We start from the raw sequence: 21103 nt of genomic DNA on the forward strand, positions 1-21103 counted from the left end.
TGCTTGAACCAAGGTTATAATGAGGTCAGAAGCTAAGCGATCCTGGCGGAACCCAAACTGAGCGTGGGCGAGCAGGTTATTGCTCAGTAAGTGCTGCTTGATAGCACTGTTGACCCCTTCCATCACATTACTGATGATGGAGAGTAGACTGATAGGGTGTTAATTGGCTGGGTTGGATTTGTCTTGCTTACTGTATGCAGGACATACCTGGGCAGTTTTCCACATTGCCGGGTAGATTCCAGAGTTGTAGCTGTACTGGAACAGCTTGGCTAATGGCGCAGCTGGTAATTGGGAATATTTTATTGCCAGAACATTAGCCTTTGCAGCATTCGGTGCCTTCAGCCATTTCTTGATATCACATGGAGTGAATTGTATTGGCTGAAGACCAGCATCTGTGATGCTGGGGACCTCTGGAGGAGACCGAGATGGATCATCCACTTGGCACTTCTAATAATAATAATCGCTTATTGTCACGAGTAGGCTTCAATGAAATTACTGTGAAAAGCCCCTAGTTGCCACATTCCGGCGCCACATTCTAGCTGAAGATTATTGAGAATGCTTCAGCTTTTCTTTTGCACATATGTGCTGAGCTCCTCCATCATTAAGGATGGGGATAATTGTGGAGCCTCCTCTTCCAGTCAGTTGTTTAATTGTCCACCACCATTCGTGGCCGGATGTGTCAGGACTTCAGAGCTTAAATCTGATGCATCGGTTGTGGGATCGCTGAGACACTTGCTGCTTAGGTTGTTTGGCTCGGGAGTAATCTTGTGTTGTAGCTTCACCAGGTTTCTTGGAAATGTTTTTTATTGAGTTTTCATATTTTATATCCAACAAATTACAAATTATTAGAAAAAAAACACGCAAAAATTAACATGTATATTTACAGGTAAGCATCTTCATAATAACAACTGTGGCCGCCCCCTTTAACCGGCATACATATTTTACATTCCCCAATATGGCCGAGGCACATGTTTATAGGCATTTATTTACAATTTGGTTTTGGGCCTTAGCTTGCCGTCAGACTGTCGCTTGCGGCTTTGTCCTTCCTTTTTTTTTGGAATAATTTTTATTCAAGTTTTCAACAACAAATTTTATCACAACAGAGAAAAACAGTAACCCCTCCCCTCCAATACAAAAACAATAAATTAACAAGAAAAATAAATAAGCGTAAAACCATGAGAACAAAGAGCTTCACCAGGTTGACATGCATTTTTCGGAATGCCTGGTGCTGTTCCTATCATGCCCTCCGGCACACTTCATTGTACCAGGGTTGATCCTCTGGGTTGGTGGCAATGGTAGAGTGGGGGAATGTCGGGCCATGAGGTTGCAGATTGTAGTTGAACACAATTCTGCTGCAGTAGATAGCCCACAGAGCCCAGTCTTGAGTTGCTAGATTTGTTCTGAATCTCTTCCATTTATTACGATTGTTTGCCACACAACATGATTGAGGATATACTGAATGTGAAGAAGGGCCTTAGTCTCCACAGGGACTGTGCTGTGGTTACTCCTACCTATACTGTCATGGACAGGTACATCTGCTGCAGGCGGGTTGGTGAGGATGAGGTCTAGTATGTTTTTGCCTCTTGTTTGGTTCCCTCCCCACCTGTCACAGACCCAATCTAGAGTTATGTCCTTTAGGACTCAGCCAGCTCAGTCAGTAGTGGTACTACTGAGCCACTCTTGGTGATGGACGTAAAGTTCCCCCACCCTTGTATATTCTGTGTCCTTGCCACCCTCAGTACTGATTCATCAGCTGACAGTGGCCAGTACATTGTAATCAGCCATGTTTGAACTGAAGCAATGAGACTTCTTGGGGTCCAGTATGATGTTGAGGACTCCCAGGACAACTCGCTCCTGACTGTATACCACCATGCTACCACCTCTGCTGGGTCTGTCCTTCTGGTGGGACAGGACATACCCAGGAATGTTGATGCTGGCATCTGGGATGTCATCTGTAAGATACAATTATGTGAGTGTGACTATGTGTGGCTGTTGCTTGGCAGCTCTCTCAATTTGGCATAAGGCCCCAGATGTTAGAAAGGAGGACTATGCAGGGTCAACAGGGTTGGGTTTGCCATTTGCCTGGGTCAATGTCGGTGGTCCATCGATTCCTTTCCTCTTAGACTTTGTAGTGGTTTTTGATACAGTACTAGATAATTTTGGAGGTCCAGGCCAGGTGAGTACTGCATATTTCCTTCCCCAAAGAACATTTGTGAATCAGCTTGGTGTTTTATGACAATCAACAATGGTTTCATGGTCATCATTGGACTTTTAATTCCAGATATTTATTGGATTAAATTTCCACCATTGCTGTGGCAGGATTTGAACCTGGGTGTCTGGATCACCAGTCCAGTGACAATACCATTATGTCACCATCTCCCCATAATTAATGGCTCGTTACTTAAAAACGAAGGTAGTGTTCGGCACAAAATAAATGAATTATTGGCTCAAATTGAGGTTAATGGGTATGATCTTATAGCCATTGTACAGACCGGTTACAAGGTGATCAAAGCTGCGAACTAAACATTCAGGAGTACTTGACTTTTCGTAAGGACAGGCAGGAAGGAAAGGGTGGTGGGGTAGCTTTGTTAGTATGTGATGGATTAAGAATGATAGCAAGAAATAATCTTCGATTGGATGATGTAGAATCCAAATGGGTGAAGGTAAGAACTAAGAGGAGGAAGCAGACACTGGTAGTAGTCTATCGGCTAGCTCTATTGTAGGACAGAGAATATATCAAGAGATAATGAGAGCATGTAAAAAAAGGCTGCATATTAATCATTAACCTCTCCACCCTGTGCCCTGGCATGGCGGGTGGACCTGCTGGAATTCTTGATGCTTGAAAAGGTCAAATTTGAACTGAGGCGAAGGATGGAGGTGTTCTACAATTCATGGGCGTTATTCATTATGCACTTTTGAGAATTGCATTACATCAAATATTGGGGGGGGGGGTTTGGCTGGGAGGGTTGGGGGGGGGGGGAGAGGGACTGTATGTGTTAATGGTGACTATGGGTGGTTCCTGATTCCTTTTTGTCATTTGTTTATGTTAACATGCGGGCTAATGTTTGGGGTTTGGCTGGAGGATGGGATCGTTGTTATTGATATGGGGATTGACATTACATCCATTACTGATTATTGTTTATTGTTGGGTGTAAATTTGGGAGAAAATGTGTGAAACAGGAGGAGAATAAAAATATTTTTTTAAAAATAACAATCTGAGTAAAAGATCCCTCGCAACTATGGTAGAATTTAGCATTCAGTTTGAGAGTGAGAAACCCAAGTCCAAAGCAACTGTGCAAAACTTAAATAAAAGTAAATATAAAGGAATGAGGGCAGAGTTGGCTAAAGTGCACTGGGAAATGTGTTTAGCAGAAAAGACGGTTGATCAGCAATGGCAGACGTTTATATATCCCAGTGAGGAAGGATTCTAGGAAGGGGATTAATCAATTATGGTTCACCAAGGGAATTAAGGATTGTATTAAACTGAAAGAAAACACATACAATGTGGCAATGATTAGTGGTAATCCATAGGATTGTGAAAGTTTTAAAAACCAACAAAAGCTGACCAAAAAATAATAGAGGGAGAAGATAAATTATGAGGGTAAATTTGCAAGTAGTATGAAAATGGACAGTAAGAGCTTTTTTAAATATACAAAAAGGAAGAGAGAGGCCAATGTGAACGTAGGCCCCGAGAGAACGAGACTGGGGGAAATCATAGAATCATAGAATTTACAGTGCAGAAGGAGGCCATGTGGCCCATTGAGTCTGCACCGGCCCTTGGAAAGAGTACCCTACTTAGGCCCACACCTCCACCCTATCCCCGTAACCCAGTAACCCCACATAACCTTTTGGACACGAAGGGACACTTTAGCATGGCCAATCCACCTAACCTGCACATAGAATAGAATAGAACAATACAGCACAGAACAGGCCCTTCGGCCCTCGATGTTGTGCCGAGCAATGATCACCCTACTTAAACCCACGTAACCCGTATACCCGTAACCCAACAATCCCCCCATTAACCTTACACTACGGGCAATTTAGCATGGCCAATCACCTAACCCGCACATCTTTGGACTGTGGGAGGAAACCGGAGCACCCGGAGGAAACCCACGCACACACGGGGAGGACGTGCAGACTCCACACAGACAGTGACCCAGCCGGGAATCGAACCTGGGACCCTGGAGCTGTGAAGCATTGATGCTAACCACCATGCTACCGTGAGGCCCCCCATCTTTAGACTGTGGGAGGAAATCGGAGCACCAGGACGAAACCTATGCAGACACAGGGAGAACGTGCAGTTACCCAAGGCTGGAATAGAACCTGGGACCCTGGAGTTGTGAGGCAGCAGTGTTAGCCACTGAGCCACAACCAGGAAATGGCAGAGGAGTTAAATAAATACTTAGAACATAGAACATTACAGCGCAGTACAGGCCCTTCATCCTCGATGTTGCGCCGACCTGTGAAAGTACTCTAAAGCCCATCTACACTATTCCCTTATCATCCATATGTTTATCCAATGACCATTTAAATGCCCTTAATGTTGGCGAGTCCACTACTGTTGCAGGCAGGGCATTCCACGCCCTTACTACTCTCTGAGTAAAGAACCTACCTCTGACATCTGTCCTATATCTATCTCCCCTCAATTTAAAGCTATTTCACCTTGTGCTAGCCATCACCATCTGAGGAAAAAGGCTCTCACTGTCCACCCTATCTAATCCTCTGATCATCTTGTATGCCTTAATTAAGTCCCCTCTTAACCTTCTTCTCTCTAATGAAAACAGCTTCAAGTCCCTCAGCCTTTCCTCATAAGATTTTCCCTCCATACCAGGCAACATCCTGGTAAATCTCCTCTGCACCCTTTCCAATGCTTCCACATCCTTCCCATAATGCGGCGAGCATAACTGCACGCAATACTCCAAATGCGGCCGCACCAGAGTTTTGTACAGCTGCAACATGACCTCATGGCTCCGAAACTCAATCCCTCTACCAATAAAAGCTAACACACCATACGCCTTCTTAACAACCCTATCAACCTGGGTGGCAACTTTCAGGGATCTATGTACGTGGACACTGAGATCTCTCTGCTCATCCACACTACCAAGAATCTTACCATTAGCCCAGTACTCTGTATTCCTGTTACTCCTTCTCCTTCCAAAATGAATCACCTCACACTTTTCTGCATTAAACTCCATTTGCCACCTCTCAGCCCTGCTCTGCAGCTTATCCATGTCCCTCTGTAACCTGCAACAGCCTTCCGCACTGTCCACAACTCCACCGGCTTTAGTGTCATCTGCAAATTTACTCACCCATCCTTCTACGCCCTCCTCCAGGTCATTTATAAAAATGACAAAAAACTTTGTGTCAGTGTTCACTGTAGAAGACGCTCATAATAATAATCGCTTATTGTCACAAGTAGGCTTCAATGAAGTTACTGTGAAAAGCCTAGTCCAAAAATAATAAATAATAAAGTGGTAAAAGGTAGGGGGGAGAGAGGAAATAAATGCAATAACTATCGATGGAGAAAAAGTACCAGGGAAACCTATGTGGCTAAAAGCCGATAGGTCAGTGAACCTGATGAGTTACATCCTAGGATATTAAAGGAAGTAAGTACAAAGATAGTGGATGTACCGGTAGAAATCTTCCCAAGGATCCTGAAATTTCAGAAAAGTCGCAGAGGATTGGAAAACTGTCAAGGTAAATCCTTTATTCAAAAAGTGAGGGAGACAAAAACCAGATAACTATAGGCCTGTTAGCTTAACATTTGTCATTGGAAAAATATTACAGTCCATTATAAAGGATGTAATAACAGAACATTTAGAAATGTGTAATATAATCAAGCAGAGTCAGCTTGGCTTCATGAGGGGAAATTATACCTGACCAATTTATTTGAATTCTTTGAGATGATAATGAACACGATTGATAAAGGGGAACCAGTGGATGTAATATATTTGGCTTTCCAAAAGGCATTTGATAAGATACTGTACAAAAGGCTACTTAATAAAACAAGAGCCCATGGTGTTGGGGTTGATATAATAAAACCATAGAATGTAAAGTGCAGAAGCAGGCCATTTGGCCCATTGAGTCTGCACCAGCCCTTGGAAAGAGCACCCCACCTAAGCTCACACCTCCACCCTATCCCCGTAACCCAGTAACCCCACCTAACCTTTTTGGACACTAAGGGCAATTTATCATGGCCAATTCACCTAACCTGCACATCTTTGGACTGTGGGAGGAAACCTGAGCACCCGGAACAAACACACGCAGACACGGGAAGAACGTGCAGTCTCTGCACAGACAGTGAGCCAAGCCGGAAATCGAACCTGGGACCCTGGAGCTGTGAAGCATCAATGCTAACTACTCTGGTACCGTGCCATCCCTCTACCTAACCTGCACATTTTGGACCGTGGGAGGAAACCGGAACACCCGGAACAAACCCACGCAGACACGGTAAGAATGTGCAGTCTCCGCACAGACAGTGATCCAATCCGGGAATTGAACCTGCGAACCTGGACCTGTGAAGCAACAGTGCTAACCACTGTTTTACCGTGCCACCCCTATATTAGTATATTAATATGGATAGATGAAAGGCTAACTATTAGAAGATTGACAGTTGAGATCAGAGGGGCATTTTCAGAATGGTAACCTGTAACTAGTGGAGGGCATAAGTGATTATTGCTGGGGCCACATATAAATATATGACTTGGACAAGGGAAGTGAATCTACTATTATCAAGTTTGAGGATGACATATAGGCTGGAATTTCCCCCCAAAATGCAAAGTGTCAGGTTCAATCAGAAAACCAGCATGTTTCTCTCCAGAGAAATAGGCAGGCTTCCCAATGAGAACTTCCCATATTTGGCCACATTTTTTGAAGGGGGCGTGTTTTGTGCCAGTATTGTGAGGGGTGGGGCCTAAACACACCAGCAAGCCAGGCTTCACAGAGATCTCAAAATTATGTTAAAGGCACCCCTCCTCCCCACCACAAATATCAGGACCCCCCCCCCCCCAATCAATGAATGCTGGCATCAACCCTCCTCCCAAGGATCTCTGGCACCTGGACCCTCCCAATGGGTCCCCCTCTCGGCTCCACCCCTTGGCAATGCCAAGTTGGCATTCCCAGGTCACAGTGCAAGGGTGACCCTGGCATTGTCCTGCCATGAACTCAACCATCCAGGGAGTACAATGCCCCCCTCCCCCCCCCCCCCCCACCGCCCCACACACACACACACACATACACACGGCAGGCCCCAAGTGTAGCTCTTGAGAGTTTCTGAGTGTGAAATTCAATGTAAACAATCTCTCTCTAGGTCCTATGAAGCAGGCAGTGGCTGGCTAAACTGCAGAGGCTCATAAGTCATTGAGGTGTGAAGTTGAATATAAATAAGCAAGTACAAATGGATGAAAGCAAGCTACTGCAACAGTGAAACTGCAGAGCCCATTGAAACTTCAAGACAAGTGAAATTGTATATAAACAAGCAAGTACAAAGGGATAAAAGAAGGCATATTGGAACATTGAAGCCACAGAGCCTAGTCATTCCCTTGAAGGGAAGTGAAATGCTTCTCCAAGAGACAAGCTGCAGAATGGCTCTGTCCTGTGAGAGGATTTTAGGACAGACAAGCTGCAGCTGTGCTTTATTCTGTTATGGGGTGTCAAACATGAAAGAAAACAGGCTTCAAGTATTCACAGACCCAAAGCAACCCCCATCCTAGGGGGAGACTCCTAACCTTTCTTCCTCCAGCCTGAGCCCCTAGCTCCCTTCAATGACCCCTCAAGGCATTTGGCCAGAAGCTGCTGTGCCCTTAAGCTCCCTGGAGTTAAATGGAGAGGGGTAGTCACCCCCTGGTTCCCTCTCAAACTCCATCGCATCTGGTCCACGCTTTGAAGGACCAGTAGCCCGGCTGGCGTCCCACTGGTGGTGGGAAAATTCTGTGAGGCCAGAACATCTGACTTCAATCTTCTCCCCCATCCAATTTGCACCAACGGGAAGGCCTCAGGATGGTCATAAATTGTTTTGCAGGATAACCGTTTTTGACCTGGCACTGAATTTTCCCAACATAGCGGGATTTGTACTGGGCCAATACAGACAGAAAATCACCCCAAAGAGTCTACAGAGGGATATGAGTGAGTGGGCAAAAACTTGGCAGATAGAGTGTAATGTAGGTAATTGTGAAGTAATGCACTTTGGAAGGAAGAATAAAGGAGCTAAATATTATATAAATGGATAAAGACTGCAGAAAACTGCAACACACAAGGATTTGAGGGTCCTCATGCATAAATACCAAAGTTCTGGCATGCAAATTCAGTAGGTAATAGGGAAAGCAAAAGGAATTTTGGCCTTCATTTCAAAGGGAACCGAGTATAAAAATCGAGAAGTCTTGCTAAAACTAATAATAATTATCTTTATTAATGTCACAAGTAGGCTTACATTAAAACTGCACTGAAGTTACTGTGAAAATCCCCTAGTCGCCACATTCCGGCATCTGTTCGGGTACACAGAGGGAGAATTCAGAATGTCCAATTCACCTAACAAGGACGTCTTGCAGGACTTGTGGGAGGAATCCGGAGCACCCGGATGAAACCCATGCAGACATGGGGAGAACGTGCAGACTCTGCACAGACAGTGACCCAAGCCAGGGCTCGAACCCGGGTCCCTGCCGTTGTGAAGCAATAGTGCTAACCACTGTGTTACAGTGCAAACTATACAAGTCACTAGTTGGATCACACCTGGAATACTGTGAATAGTTTGAGTCCCCTTATCTAAGGAAAGATATACTGGCATTGGAGGCAGTCCAGAGAAGGTTCACTAGGTTGATCCCAGGTATGGACTGATTTTCTTATGAGGAGAGGTTGAGTACGTTGAGCCTGTACTCATTGGATTTCTGAAGAATGAGAGGTGACTTTATTGAAACGTATAGGATTCTTCAGGGCTTGATAGAGTAGATGCGGAGAGGTTGTTTCCCTTTGTGGGAGAGTCTAGGACCAGAAGGCATAATCTCAGAATAAGGGATCATCTATTTAAGACTACAATGAGAAGGAATTTCTTTTTAGTGAATCTATAAAATTGTTTACTGCAGAGGGCTAAGGAGGCCAAGTCATTAGGTATGTTTGAGGCTGGGATAGACAGATGTTTAATCAGTAAAGGAACCATGGGTTATGGGGGTAAGGCGAGAAAGTGGAGTTGACGATTATCATTTCAGATCAGTAATGATCTCATTGAACGACAGAGCAGACTCGATGGACCAAATGGCCTCCTTCTACTCCTATGTCTTATGGAAGGCAATGTCCATCTTGTCTCTATTTATTTTGAAAACTGTACAAAATAGACAGGAATTTCCCCATTGTTCTTCGAGACAAAGCCTTGTCAAATCCTTATATCAACTAGCTCAGCACAGGTTAAACGTGGTTTAATGGTTTTAATTATACCAATTTTCCTGGTTGATATAGTACAGTCCCTCACTGCACAGTGCATATATTAACTGAGGGACTTTAGATGTACAGTCGGTCTATGCTTACTTGCAATGTCCTCCATTACTTAGAATACTGTACTACCACTTTATGTTTCTTATGTTTCTCTTGAATAGTTTACATTTATCGCTTGGACATTCTGATATCGGCAGTTTTAAGGTTAGAACAATTTTTTGAAAGGTCTTAAACTAATGTTATTTGTATATTGTGAAATGCACTGAGGCCAATTCTTGACACTGCTGGGGTCACAAACTCAGTCTTGCCACTGACTGCTCAGTGTTAGTCATTCATCATGTTTAAACTGAACTGCACAGTACAATACTTTGCAGCTCACAGTTCCTACTCTCTTCTCATTACCTGCAGCAACCCTGTCAGGTCCCAACTAAGTATCAAAGCACGTGGGAAGTACTCACTCAATCACTTCCTATCTCCATGATACGCATGCATTTATTGGCAAGGCCCTTGCTTTGTCTCCAATCCAAGAGGCACATGACCAGATATGGGAAAGAGTCTTGCTCTCCTTCACTGGTAAATACTTGACAGTAGTTTCAGGCAAAAATTATTCGCCATAGATTCAATCCCAAACTAGCAGTAAAATTCAAATTACATGTCCCAATATTCACGATAAACCTGTGGCCCTAAATTCTAAAAAGATTAAATCACAGAATCCTATTCATGAAAATGAAATTTGACTTATTCGATGACTGCAAATGGAGAACCATGTCAATAGTCTCGCTCCATTCATGTGAAGATACACAAAGCGAATTGAGATGAAGAGGTTCATGGGTATTAGTTTAAATTCTTTAGTGACATTGGACTTCCAAGGGTATTTTTATTTTGAAACATGTGTGTTGCTTGTATAACCATAAATTATCCTGACTGAAGCCATCTAAAATAAGCAACTCCATGAGACTTGCACCTTCCCACCTAACTTCATGTTGGCCCTCTGAACTCTCCACTTAGCCATGAAATTCACTATTCTGATGGCACAATTTTAAAAAGAGAAAACCATTAATGCTACCTTTCTAATAACGTTTAAATGTATTGTCTGTCCTTTCTTATTGCAGGTGGACATGCTACAAGGGTTATTGAAGATTGCAGTAGAAATAGTTGTGTTACCAATGGTCAATGGTATGTCTATGACGAATGTATCAAAGTTAAAAATGGACAGTAGGAGTACGCACATCATCACTTAGAATCCGATTTCTCCACAGCACAAAATCTAGAAAAATACACTTTGCACAGTGTTAATATCAGAGATCAAAAGTTTGCTGTTATAGATTTTGGTAACTTATTTCGGGGTGAACATTCCAGGTGGGAAACCAATGGGGTCAGATGGAATGCCAGTTTTATGCCAGTCCAATCCAATATTACATTTTGCTGAATGTAATGGGGACTAACATTGGTTGGGGGGGGAGGGGGGAAATGTGTTGGGGGAGGGTGGGTATGGTTACCCAGCATTGCAACCAACCATGTCAGTCTCCCAACAGACAGATTGGGTTTAAATTTACCTCAATATGTTTCAGTTGTTAGGAAAACTACAGTAACACAGAACTAGCATTGGTTTCTCATCTTAGTGGGTTTTCTTTAGGACATCCCAAAAGGTTTCACAACCAATAAATTACTTTTGAAATACAGTCACTATCATTACATAGGTCAAGGCAGAAGTCAATTTGCTCACGGCAAGGTTAGGAGCGGCACGGTAGCATGGTGGTTAGCACTGTTGCTTCACAGCACCATGGACTCTGGTTCGATTCCCGGCTTGGGTCACTGTCTGTGCAGAGTCTGTACGTTCTCCCCGTGTCTGCATGGGTTTCCTCCGGGTGCTCCAGTTGACCTCCCACAAGTCCCGAAAGACATGCTGATGGGTGAATTGGACATTCTGAATTCTCCCTCAGTGTACCCGAAGTATGGTGACTAGGGGATTTTCACACTAACTTCATTGCAGTGTTAATGTAAGCCTACTTGTGACACTAATAAAGATTATTACCACTACAAATATCAATTGGGATAAATGATGAGTTGATGTTGAGGGAAGAACATTGACAAAGTCACAGGTCAAGTTGCCTGTGCTTCCTGGATTACTGCCATTGAATCCCTTACATCCATGTGAATAAATTAGTATTGTCAATGCAACACCCCATCACTTTGCTCAGTTTTTGAACTGGGGCACAAACCCACAACTATTATATTATCTGGTGTCCATAAGTTTAAAAAAAATCATACCCTCAAACTCGAAACTGGAGCTTCATAGTGTACTTCTTGCTGCTCTCCAGGTGATTGGTAGACTGATACATTAACACATGACTGCACTGTGATAGGGAATGTGACACCCCAGGATATTCACATAACAATTAGTTCCTGGTTCTTTACAAATAGTATAACAATATAAGGATAACTTTCTAATTTGAGTTAAGCTGACATGCCCATTTTTCCACCCAAAGCTTTCGTTTTCACCCTTTACCCTTTGTTGCACAATAAATCAATACCAAGATGTAGTGTGTTTTGAATGAGTGCAGAGAATGTGAGAGGATGATATTTGTGTGAAACTGTGAATATTTAATTCTGTGAATGATGTACAAAACTGTCACGTACTTCTTTACAGCAAGACTAGCCAATGGATTTCCACTTCCAAGTGTGGATCACTTAAGCTTTGTCAGCCCACTCCTGAAGGTGAATCAGGTGAGTAACTGCAGAATACAAGATCCTCATAGTGGTGTTCATTATACTTGATATACCATGGCTAGACAATCTATTCAACCGGAGGAAACCACATGGAGTCAATTATCCCTTAAAAGGTACAAATGAGATGATCATGTGACTTTTCTTACTTGCCCCCATCTTGAAGTAGGTGCCTGCGGCCAATGACAACAATATGGTGTGTGTGCAGTTTCTGCACGATTTTCAGTCAGATATTAGTGTAATTTGGGAAGAATCAAATGAAATAGTGCTAAAGGAGGCAGAATTATAAACATGAGTTCCATCCATGAACATTATATACTGGAGTATCTATGATCTTTTAAATTGGTTCAGTAAGTCCATTGAAAACAGCTTCGAACTGCAAAATCTGGCCTGGTCCCTGTGGTGATATGCATATAGGCATATCTATGTATAGTTGTACATAGCTGTACCAATGTATATATTTGTATATAATAGCACCTCTGTCCATAGCCACTGGCCAATACATATAAGGACAGTTATGACCTCCCGCCAGCAGATGGAACCGGACACCTACACAGATATATATATATATATTTCGGGGATGGGCAAGAGGCAGGCACTTGGTAGTAGGACGGGCAAGAGGACAGACATCTCCCTCCATGGTTTTACAGTAATGGAGGCAGCAATCACATCTTCGTGTTCTATGTGTACCTTCATGATCAAGCAAGCAACCGAACACAACAATCCCCAGTTTGGGAAGGTGAACTTCCATTGATTATCCCAGTTCAGGTGCATTCCTCTCATTGAGCCTATTCCTGAATGCGGAAGCCACGTAAATTCACTGTTAGTCAACTGTGCCTGCAGTCACCACCGAAACCTGACTCAGGCCTGTTCCCCCCTGCTGCTACTGCACTACTTGAATTCAATTTAAAGTCCTCCACGAGGGGATTTACTAGAATGGTGCCAGGGATAAGGAAATTCAATGTTGTGTGGAGATTAGAGAAGCAGGCCTTGATCCCCTCAGAACAGAAATGGTTGAGGGAAGATTTAATAGAGGTGCTCTAAATTATATGGGGTCTCGATAGAATAGATAGAGAGGAATTGTTTCCACCAGCAGGTTGTGATGTGTTATCTGTGTTAGTCTAACATCGACTGCAACTGGATGCAGTAAAACGAGAAACAGGCTTCAGACACAGGAGATGGTCCAACACTGTTTTATTGAACCTGCTGATTGCTGTACATAATCTGCTGTGGGTTGACACTCTATTAACCTAACCGATAACCTCCTACTGGCTTGACCAGACTAGCTCTCTATCACATGGTGATGATGTTCATTGGCCTGTGCACTGTGACGATCTCCCTAGCCGTGTCCTGTGAGAGAGAGAGAGCCTTAATGTCCTGTGGGCTTTATAGTGGTGGTGTCCTGTCTGGTGATTGGTTATTCTGTATCGTGTGTGTTCATTGGTTATCCTGTGTGTCAATCACTGCCTGTCTGCATCTCATGAAATACATGAGTGGATATTATGACAAAAGAACATAAGAACTAGGAGCAGGAGTAGGCCATCTGGTCCCTCGAGCCTGCTCCGCCATTCAATGAGATCATGGCTGATCTTTTGTGGACTCAGCTCCACTTTCCGGCCCGAACACCATAACTCTTAATCCCTTTATTCTTCAAAAAACTATCTATAGAACATAGAACATAGAACGATACAGCGCAGTACAGGCCCTTCGGCCCTCGATGTTGCACCGACATGGAAAAAAAAACTAAAGGCCATCTAACCTACACTATGCCCTTATCATCCATATGCTTATCCAATAAACTTTTAAATGCCCTCAATGTTGGCGAGTTCACTACTGTTGCAGGTAGGGCATTCCACGGCCTCACCACTCTTTGCGTAAAAAACCCACCTCTGACCTCTGTCCTATATCTATTACCCCTCAATTTAAGACTATGTCCCCTCGTGCTAGCCACCCCCCTCCGCGGGAGAAGGCTCTCGCTGTCCACCCTATCTAACCCTCTGATCATTTTGTATGCCTCTATTAAGTCACCTCTTAACCTTCTTCTCTCTAACGAAAACAACCTCAAGTCCATCAGCCTTTCCTCATAAGATTTTCCCTCCATACCAGGCAACATCCTGATAAATCTCCTCTGCACCCGTTCCAAAGCTTCCACGTCCTTCCTATAATGAGGCGACCAGAACTGTACGCAATACTCCAAATGCGGCCGTACTAGAGTTTTGTACAACTGCAACATGACCTCATGGCTCCGGAACTCAATCCCTCTACCAATAAAGGCCAACACACCATAGGCCTTCTTCACAACCCTATCAACCTGGGTGGCAACTTTCAGGGATCTATGTACATGGACACCGAGATCCCTCTGCTCATCCACACTACCAAGAATTTTACCATTAGCCAAATATTCCGCATTCCTGTTATTCTTTCCAAAGTGAATCACCTCACACTTCCCACATTAAACTCCATTTGCCACCTCTCAGCCCAGTTCTGCAGCTTATCTATGTCCCTCTGTAACCTGCAACATCCTTCCGCACTGTCTACAACTCCACCGACTTTAGTGTCGTCTGCAAATTTACTCACCCATCCTTCTGCGCCCTCCTCTAGGTCATTTATAAAAATGACAAACAGCAACGGCCCCAGAACAGATCCTTGTGGTACGCCACTCGTAACTGAACTCCATTCTGAACATTTCCCATCAACTACCACTCTCTGTCTTCTTTCAACTAGCCAATTTCTGATCCACATCTCTAAATCACCCTCAATCCCCAGCCTCCGTATTTTCTGCAATAGCCGACCGTGGGGAACCTTATCAAACGCTTTACTGAAATCCATATACACCACATCAACTGCTCTACCCTCGTCTACCTGTTCAGTCACCTTCTCAAAGAACTCGATAAGGTTTGTGAGGCATGACCTACCCTTAACAAAACCATGCTGACTATCCCTAATCATATTATTCCTATCTAGATGATTATAAATCGTATCTTTTATAATCCTCTCCAAGACTTTACCCATCACACTATCTTTACCTTACAAATATGTAATGAAGGAGCCTCAACTGCTTCACTGGGTAAGGAATTCCATAGATTCACAACCCTTTGGGTGAAGAAGTTCCTCCTAAACTCAGTCCTAAATCTACTTCCCCTTATTTTGAGGCTATGTCCCCTAGTTCTGCTTTCACCCGCCAGTGGGAACAACCTGCCCACATCTATCCTATCTATTCCCTTCATAAACTTAAATGTTTCTATAAGATCCCTCCTCATCCTTCTAAATTCCAACGAGTACAGTCCCAGTCTACTCAACTTCTCCTCATAATCCAACCCCTTCAGCTCTGGGATTAACCTAGTGAATCTCCTCTGCACACCCTCCAGTGCCAGTATGTCCTTTCTCAAGTAAGGAGACCAAAACTGAACACAATACTCCAGGTGTGGCCTCACTAACACCATATACAATTGCAACATAACCTCCCTAGTCTTAAACTCCATCCCTCTAGCAATGAAGGACAAAATTCCATTTGCACACCCAGGTCTCTCTGCACAGCGGCATGCTTTAATATTTTATTGTTTAAATAATAATCCCGTTTGCTATTATTCCTGCCAAAATGGATAACCTCACATTTGTCAACATTGTATTCCATCTGCCAGACCCTAGCCCATTCACTTAACCTATCCAAATCCCTCTGCAGACTTCCAGTATCCTCTGCACTTTTCGTTTTACCACTCATCTTAGTGTCATCTGCAAACTTGGACACATTGCCCTTGGTCCCCAACTCCAAATCATCTATGTAAATTGTGAACAATTGTGGGCCCAATACGGATCCCTGAGGGACACCACTAGCTACTGATTGCCAACCAGAGAAACACCCATTAATCCCCACTCTTTGCTTTCTATTAATTAACCAATCCTCTATCCATGCTACTACTTTACCCGTAATGCCATGCATCTTTATCTTATGCAGCAACCTTTTGTGTGGCACCTTGTCAAAGGCTTTCTGGAAATCCAGATATACCACATCCATTGGCTCCCCGTTATCTACTGCACTGGTAATGTCCTCAAAAAATTCCACTAAATTAGTTAGGCACAACCTGCCCTTTATGCGTCTGCCCAATGGGACAATTTCTATCCAGATGCCTCACTATTTCTTCCTTGATGATAGATTCCAGCATCTTCCCTACTACCGAAGTTAAGCTCACTGGCCTATAATTTCCTGCTCCCTGCCTACCTCCTTTTTTAAGCAGTGGTGTCACGTTTGCTAATTTCCAATCCACTGGGACCACCCCAGAGTCTAGTGAATTTTGGTAAATCATCATTAGTGCATCTGCAATTTCCCTAGCCATTTCTTTTAGCACTCTGGGATGCATTCCATCAGGGCCAGGAGACTTGTCTATCTTTAGCCCCATTAGCTTGCCCATCACTACCTCGTTAGTGATAACAATCCTCTCAAGGTCCTCACCTGCCATAGCCTCATTTCTATCAGTCGCTGGCATTTTATTTGTGTCTTCCACTGTGAAGACCGACCCAAAAAACCTGTTCAGTTCCTCAGCCATTTCCTCATCTCCCATTATTAAAACTCCCTTTTCATCCTCTAAAGGACCAATATTTACCTTAGCCACTCTTTTTTGTTATATATATTTGTAAAAACTTTTGCTGTCTATTTTTATATGCTGAGCAAGTTTACTCTCATACTCTAGCTTACTCTTCTTTATAGCTTTTTAGTAGCTTTCTGTTGCCCCCTAAAGATTTCCCAGTCCTCTAGTCTCCCACCAATCTTTGCCACTTTATATGCTTTTTCCTTCAATTTGATACTCTCCCTTATTTCCTTAGATATCCACGGTCGATTTTCCCTCTTTCTACTGTCCTTCCTTTTTGTTGGTATAAACCTTTGCTGAGCATTGTGAAAAATCGCTTGGAAGGTTCTCCACTGTTCCTCAACTGTTCCACCATAAAGTCTGTGCTCCCAGTCTACCTTAGCTAGTTCTTCTCTCACCCCATTGTAATCTCCTTTGTTTAAACACAAACACGAGTATTTGATTTTACTTTCTCACCCTCCATCTGTATTTTAAATTCCACCATATTGTGATCGCTCCTTCCGAGACGATCCCTAACTATGAGATCATGAATCAATCCTGTCTCATTACACAGGACAAGATCTAGGACCGCTTGTTCCCTCATAGGTTCCATTACATACTGTTCTTGGAAACTATCGCGGATACATTCTATAAACTCCTCCTCAAGGTTGCCTTGACCGACCTGGTTAAACTAATCGACATGTAAATTAAAATCCCCCATGATAACTGCTGTACCATTTCTACATGCATCAGTTATTTCTTTGTTTATTGCCTGCCCCACCATAATGTTACTATTTGGTGGCCGATAGACTACTCCTATCAGTGACTTTTTTGCCTTACAATTCCTGATTTCCACCCAAATGGATTCAACCTCATCCTCCATAGCACCGATGTCATCCCTTACTATTGCCCGGATGTCATCCTTAAATAACAGAGCAACACCACCTCCCTTACCATCCACTCTGTCCTTCTGAATAGTTTGATACCCTCGGATATTTAACTCCCAGTCGTGACCATCCTTTAACCATGTTTCAGTAATGGCCACTAAATCATAGTCATTCACGATAATTTGTGACATCAACTCATTTACTTTATTCCGAATACTACGAGCATTCAGGTAAAGTACACTTATGTTGGTTTTTTTACCTCTGTTTTGAATCTTAACATCTCCAGTTTTAGTCCTTTTAGTATTACTGGGCCTATTCACTGAGCTCCCCTCAGTCACTGTACCTTGTACTGTCGCCCTTCTTGATTTTTGACTATATCTTCTCTGCCTTGCACTTTTCCCCTTACTTCCTTTTGCTTCTGTCCCTGTTTTACTACCTTCCAACTTCCTGCATCGGTTCCCATCCCCCGCCACATTAGTTTAAACCATCCCCAACAGCTCTAGCAAACACTCCCCCTAGGACATCGGTTCCAGTCCTGCCCAGGTGCAGACCGTCCGGTTTGTACTGGTCCCACCTCCCCCAGAACCGGTCCCAATGCCCCAGGAATTTGAATCCCTCCCTCTTGCACCATCTCTCGAGCCATGCATTCATCCTATCTATCCTGACATTCCTACTCTGACTAGCTCGAGGCACTGGTAGCAATCCTGAGATTACTACCTTTGAGGTCTTACTTTTTAGTTTATCTCCTAACTCCCTGAATTCCACTTGTAGGACCTCATCCCGTTTTTTACCTATATCGTTGGTGTCTATGTGCACCACGACAGCTGGCTGTTCACCAGCCCCCCCCCCCCCCACCCCCCCCCCCCCCCCAGAATGTCCTGCAGCCGCTCCGAGACATCCTTGACCCTTGCACCAGGGAGGCAACATACCATCCTGGAGTCTCGATTGCGTCCAGAGAACCGCCTGTCTATTCCCCTTACGATCGAGTCCCCTATCACTGTAGCCCTGCCATTTTTCTTCCTGCCCTGCTGTGCAGCAGAGCCAGCCATGGTGCCATGAACCTTGCTGCTGCTGCCTTCCCCTGGTGAGCCATCTCCCTCAACAGTATCCAAAGCGGTATATCTGTTTTGCAGGGAGATGACCGCAGGGGACACCTGCACTGCCTTCCTACTCTTACTTGGTCTTTTGGTCACCCATTTTCTATCTCCCTCAGTAAGCTTCACCTGCCGTGTGACCAACTCGCTAAACGTGCTATCCACGACCTCCTCAGCATCGCGGATGCTCCAAAGTGAGTCCATCCGCAGCTCCAGAGCCGTCAAGCGGTCTAACAGGAGCTGCAACTGAACACACTTCTTGCACGTGAAAGTGCCAGGGACAGTGGACGTGTCCCTGAGCTCCCACATCGCACACGAGGAGCATGACACGGGTATGGGATCTCCTGCCATGTCTTAAACCTTAGGTAAACTTAAACAACTACAATTTCAAAGTAAAAATAAATAAATTAGACAATGAAAAGAAAAAGAGAAACTACTTACCAGTCACTTACCAGGGTTAAAAAGCACCTCCGAAAAAGCCACCAGAGGATGCAGATTTAAGATCTTGGCAAAAAGCCCGGGGAAAGGAATGAATAAAAATGATTTGATACCACAGGTTGTTATGATCTGGAATGCGCTGCCTGAAAGTGGGTGGAAGCAGATTTAATACACTTTCAGAGGGAATTGGATGAAATATTTGAAAAGGATAAATGTACTGGGCCATAGGGAAAGAACAGCAGATGGGACTGATTGAGTAGCTCGTTCAAAAGAAGCATGATATACTCAATGGCAGTCTCCTGCATTGTATGATTTTATGATTCTATCCCTTCCATTTAGTGACACTAAGAGAAAACAATAAGTAGTCAATGTGTCATGTCAACCTGTGGGACCAGGATTCTAGAATTAAACTTAGTCTTTCAAAGCATGCAACAGTGTATTTGTAACATTGTAATATTGCTGTTTATTTTCAGGATGTTTTAGTGATTGCGACTGACATTAAATATGGTCCTTAACCAGCTGTTGTTGCCGGCAAATGTACAGTGATGGAAACGAGACCAGATACGCGACTGCTTTGATTACCTGCCACAATCCTGAGAATTGACAATGCTTATATGAGGATTCAATTTTTCCACATTTTCTGTCAAAATATTGTTAACTCCCAACTTAACACTCTTTAATCAAACGAGAGACCCAATGAAAAAAAAGCAACAAGATATTGGAACTAGTTTCAGTCACTGTTGTTTTGTCATCAGAAATAAGGAACAGAGCTTCACTTTGTGGGGTAAGTGAACTGTTTCAGAACAGCATTTATTTCCCCTCAGTGAAGTGCACATGACATTAGATTTGCTGGGTATGTTTGTGGTATTGTGACTATCTCTCGTGTGGTTCCTTGTTATATTTTTGCTTCTCTTTTAAACCAAATACACAATGCCACAAGCATATATTTTGTGTGAGCCTCCTTATCAAACCCTTCACAATGTGAGAACACCAAGTTTGAGAAACAAAATGAACACCCTACAGAATTGAATTTCCTTCATTCTCCCATGCCTTACTAATATTTCTCCTCAAAAATACAGTGAGCATGTCCATTGATCATTGTGATGTCCAGGGCATGTTATCATTGGAATGTAATGCTGATGCTATTTTTTAATGCTGTTCTTTCTCCAGCCATGCTAAAATTCAAAATATAAATGTGTTGAGGAAAAGCATCAATAAAACCTTCCAGTACTTAACTTTATACCTACCTAATGAGCATGGATTCCATTTCTTACAAATAGATCACCCATAATTTTCATCTGGTGGTCAAATGTGCTATTTAATAATAAAAGATACATTGCATGCAAAGTTTAATGGTGTTGTGGTTACTGTGTGCATTATCTAAAGTATGTATTACAGAAACACACTGAGGCACCTTTGACAGCCTACAAGGGCAGCAAGTACATCACCTCTAAGCTCTCCTCCATCCTGAACTGGATGTATATCATGTTCCTGGATCTCACGACACTGTGGGAGTACTTTCACCTTTCGACCATTCATGGAGTGGCCCATCACCAGCTCCTCAGGGCATTTATTGATGGACAATAAATGCTGGGTTTGTCAACAACGTCCATAACGTGAGAATTAATTTTAAAATGGAAAGGAGTACAAGAAGTAATTTGTGACACAGCAAAGGCACATGTAATGGAAACTTTTAAAATGTGATTTTGAAAGTCAGCTGCTGTTTCCAATATAATAAATATTGGCAGCAATTGTGCTTCTGGGACTAATTAATGAAACATTATTCCCCCGCCAGTGTTACTGATATAAAATCAAGTGTGTATCAATGGCCACCAAATATTCTAACATACTTAACCACTTCTAAACCTCTTGCGGCCTTCATTTTACAGAATGACAGAGCGGTGCAGAATGAGGCCATTTGGCCCATCACATCTGCACCATTTTTGACCTGCACCAGTCAATGTTTGTC

The 21103-nt window shown here is 43.3% G+C and overlaps 1 protein-coding gene across 4 annotated transcripts in view; it reads left to right on the plus strand.

The window, feature by feature from the left end:
• Window positions 1-20484, plus strand: part of LOC119969393 (bactericidal permeability-increasing protein-like) — a 61272-nt gene extending 40788 nt beyond the window's left edge. For 3 of the 4 annotated variants that reach the window (XM_038802974.1, XM_038802975.1, XM_038802973.1), the window contains 4 exons: window positions 9585-9627; window positions 10536-10599; window positions 12074-12150; window positions 19608-20484. In XM_038802974.1, coding sequence (XP_038658902.1) covers window positions 9585-9627; window positions 10536-10599; window positions 12074-12150; window positions 19608-19649 — 226 coding nt within the window. In that variant the 3' untranslated portion in view covers window positions 19650-20484. The remainder of the gene's footprint in view (window positions 1-9584; window positions 9628-10535; window positions 10600-12073; window positions 12151-19607) is intronic. The other variant, XM_038802976.1, reaches the window with a different exon arrangement.
• The last annotated feature ends 619 nt before the right edge of the window (window positions 20485-21103 follow it).

The sequence above is a fragment of the Scyliorhinus canicula genome, chromosome 7 (genome assembly GCF_902713615.1).
Source record: "Scyliorhinus canicula chromosome 7, sScyCan1.1, whole genome shotgun sequence".
Classification (NCBI taxonomy): domain Eukaryota; kingdom Metazoa; phylum Chordata; class Chondrichthyes; order Carcharhiniformes; family Scyliorhinidae; genus Scyliorhinus; species Scyliorhinus canicula.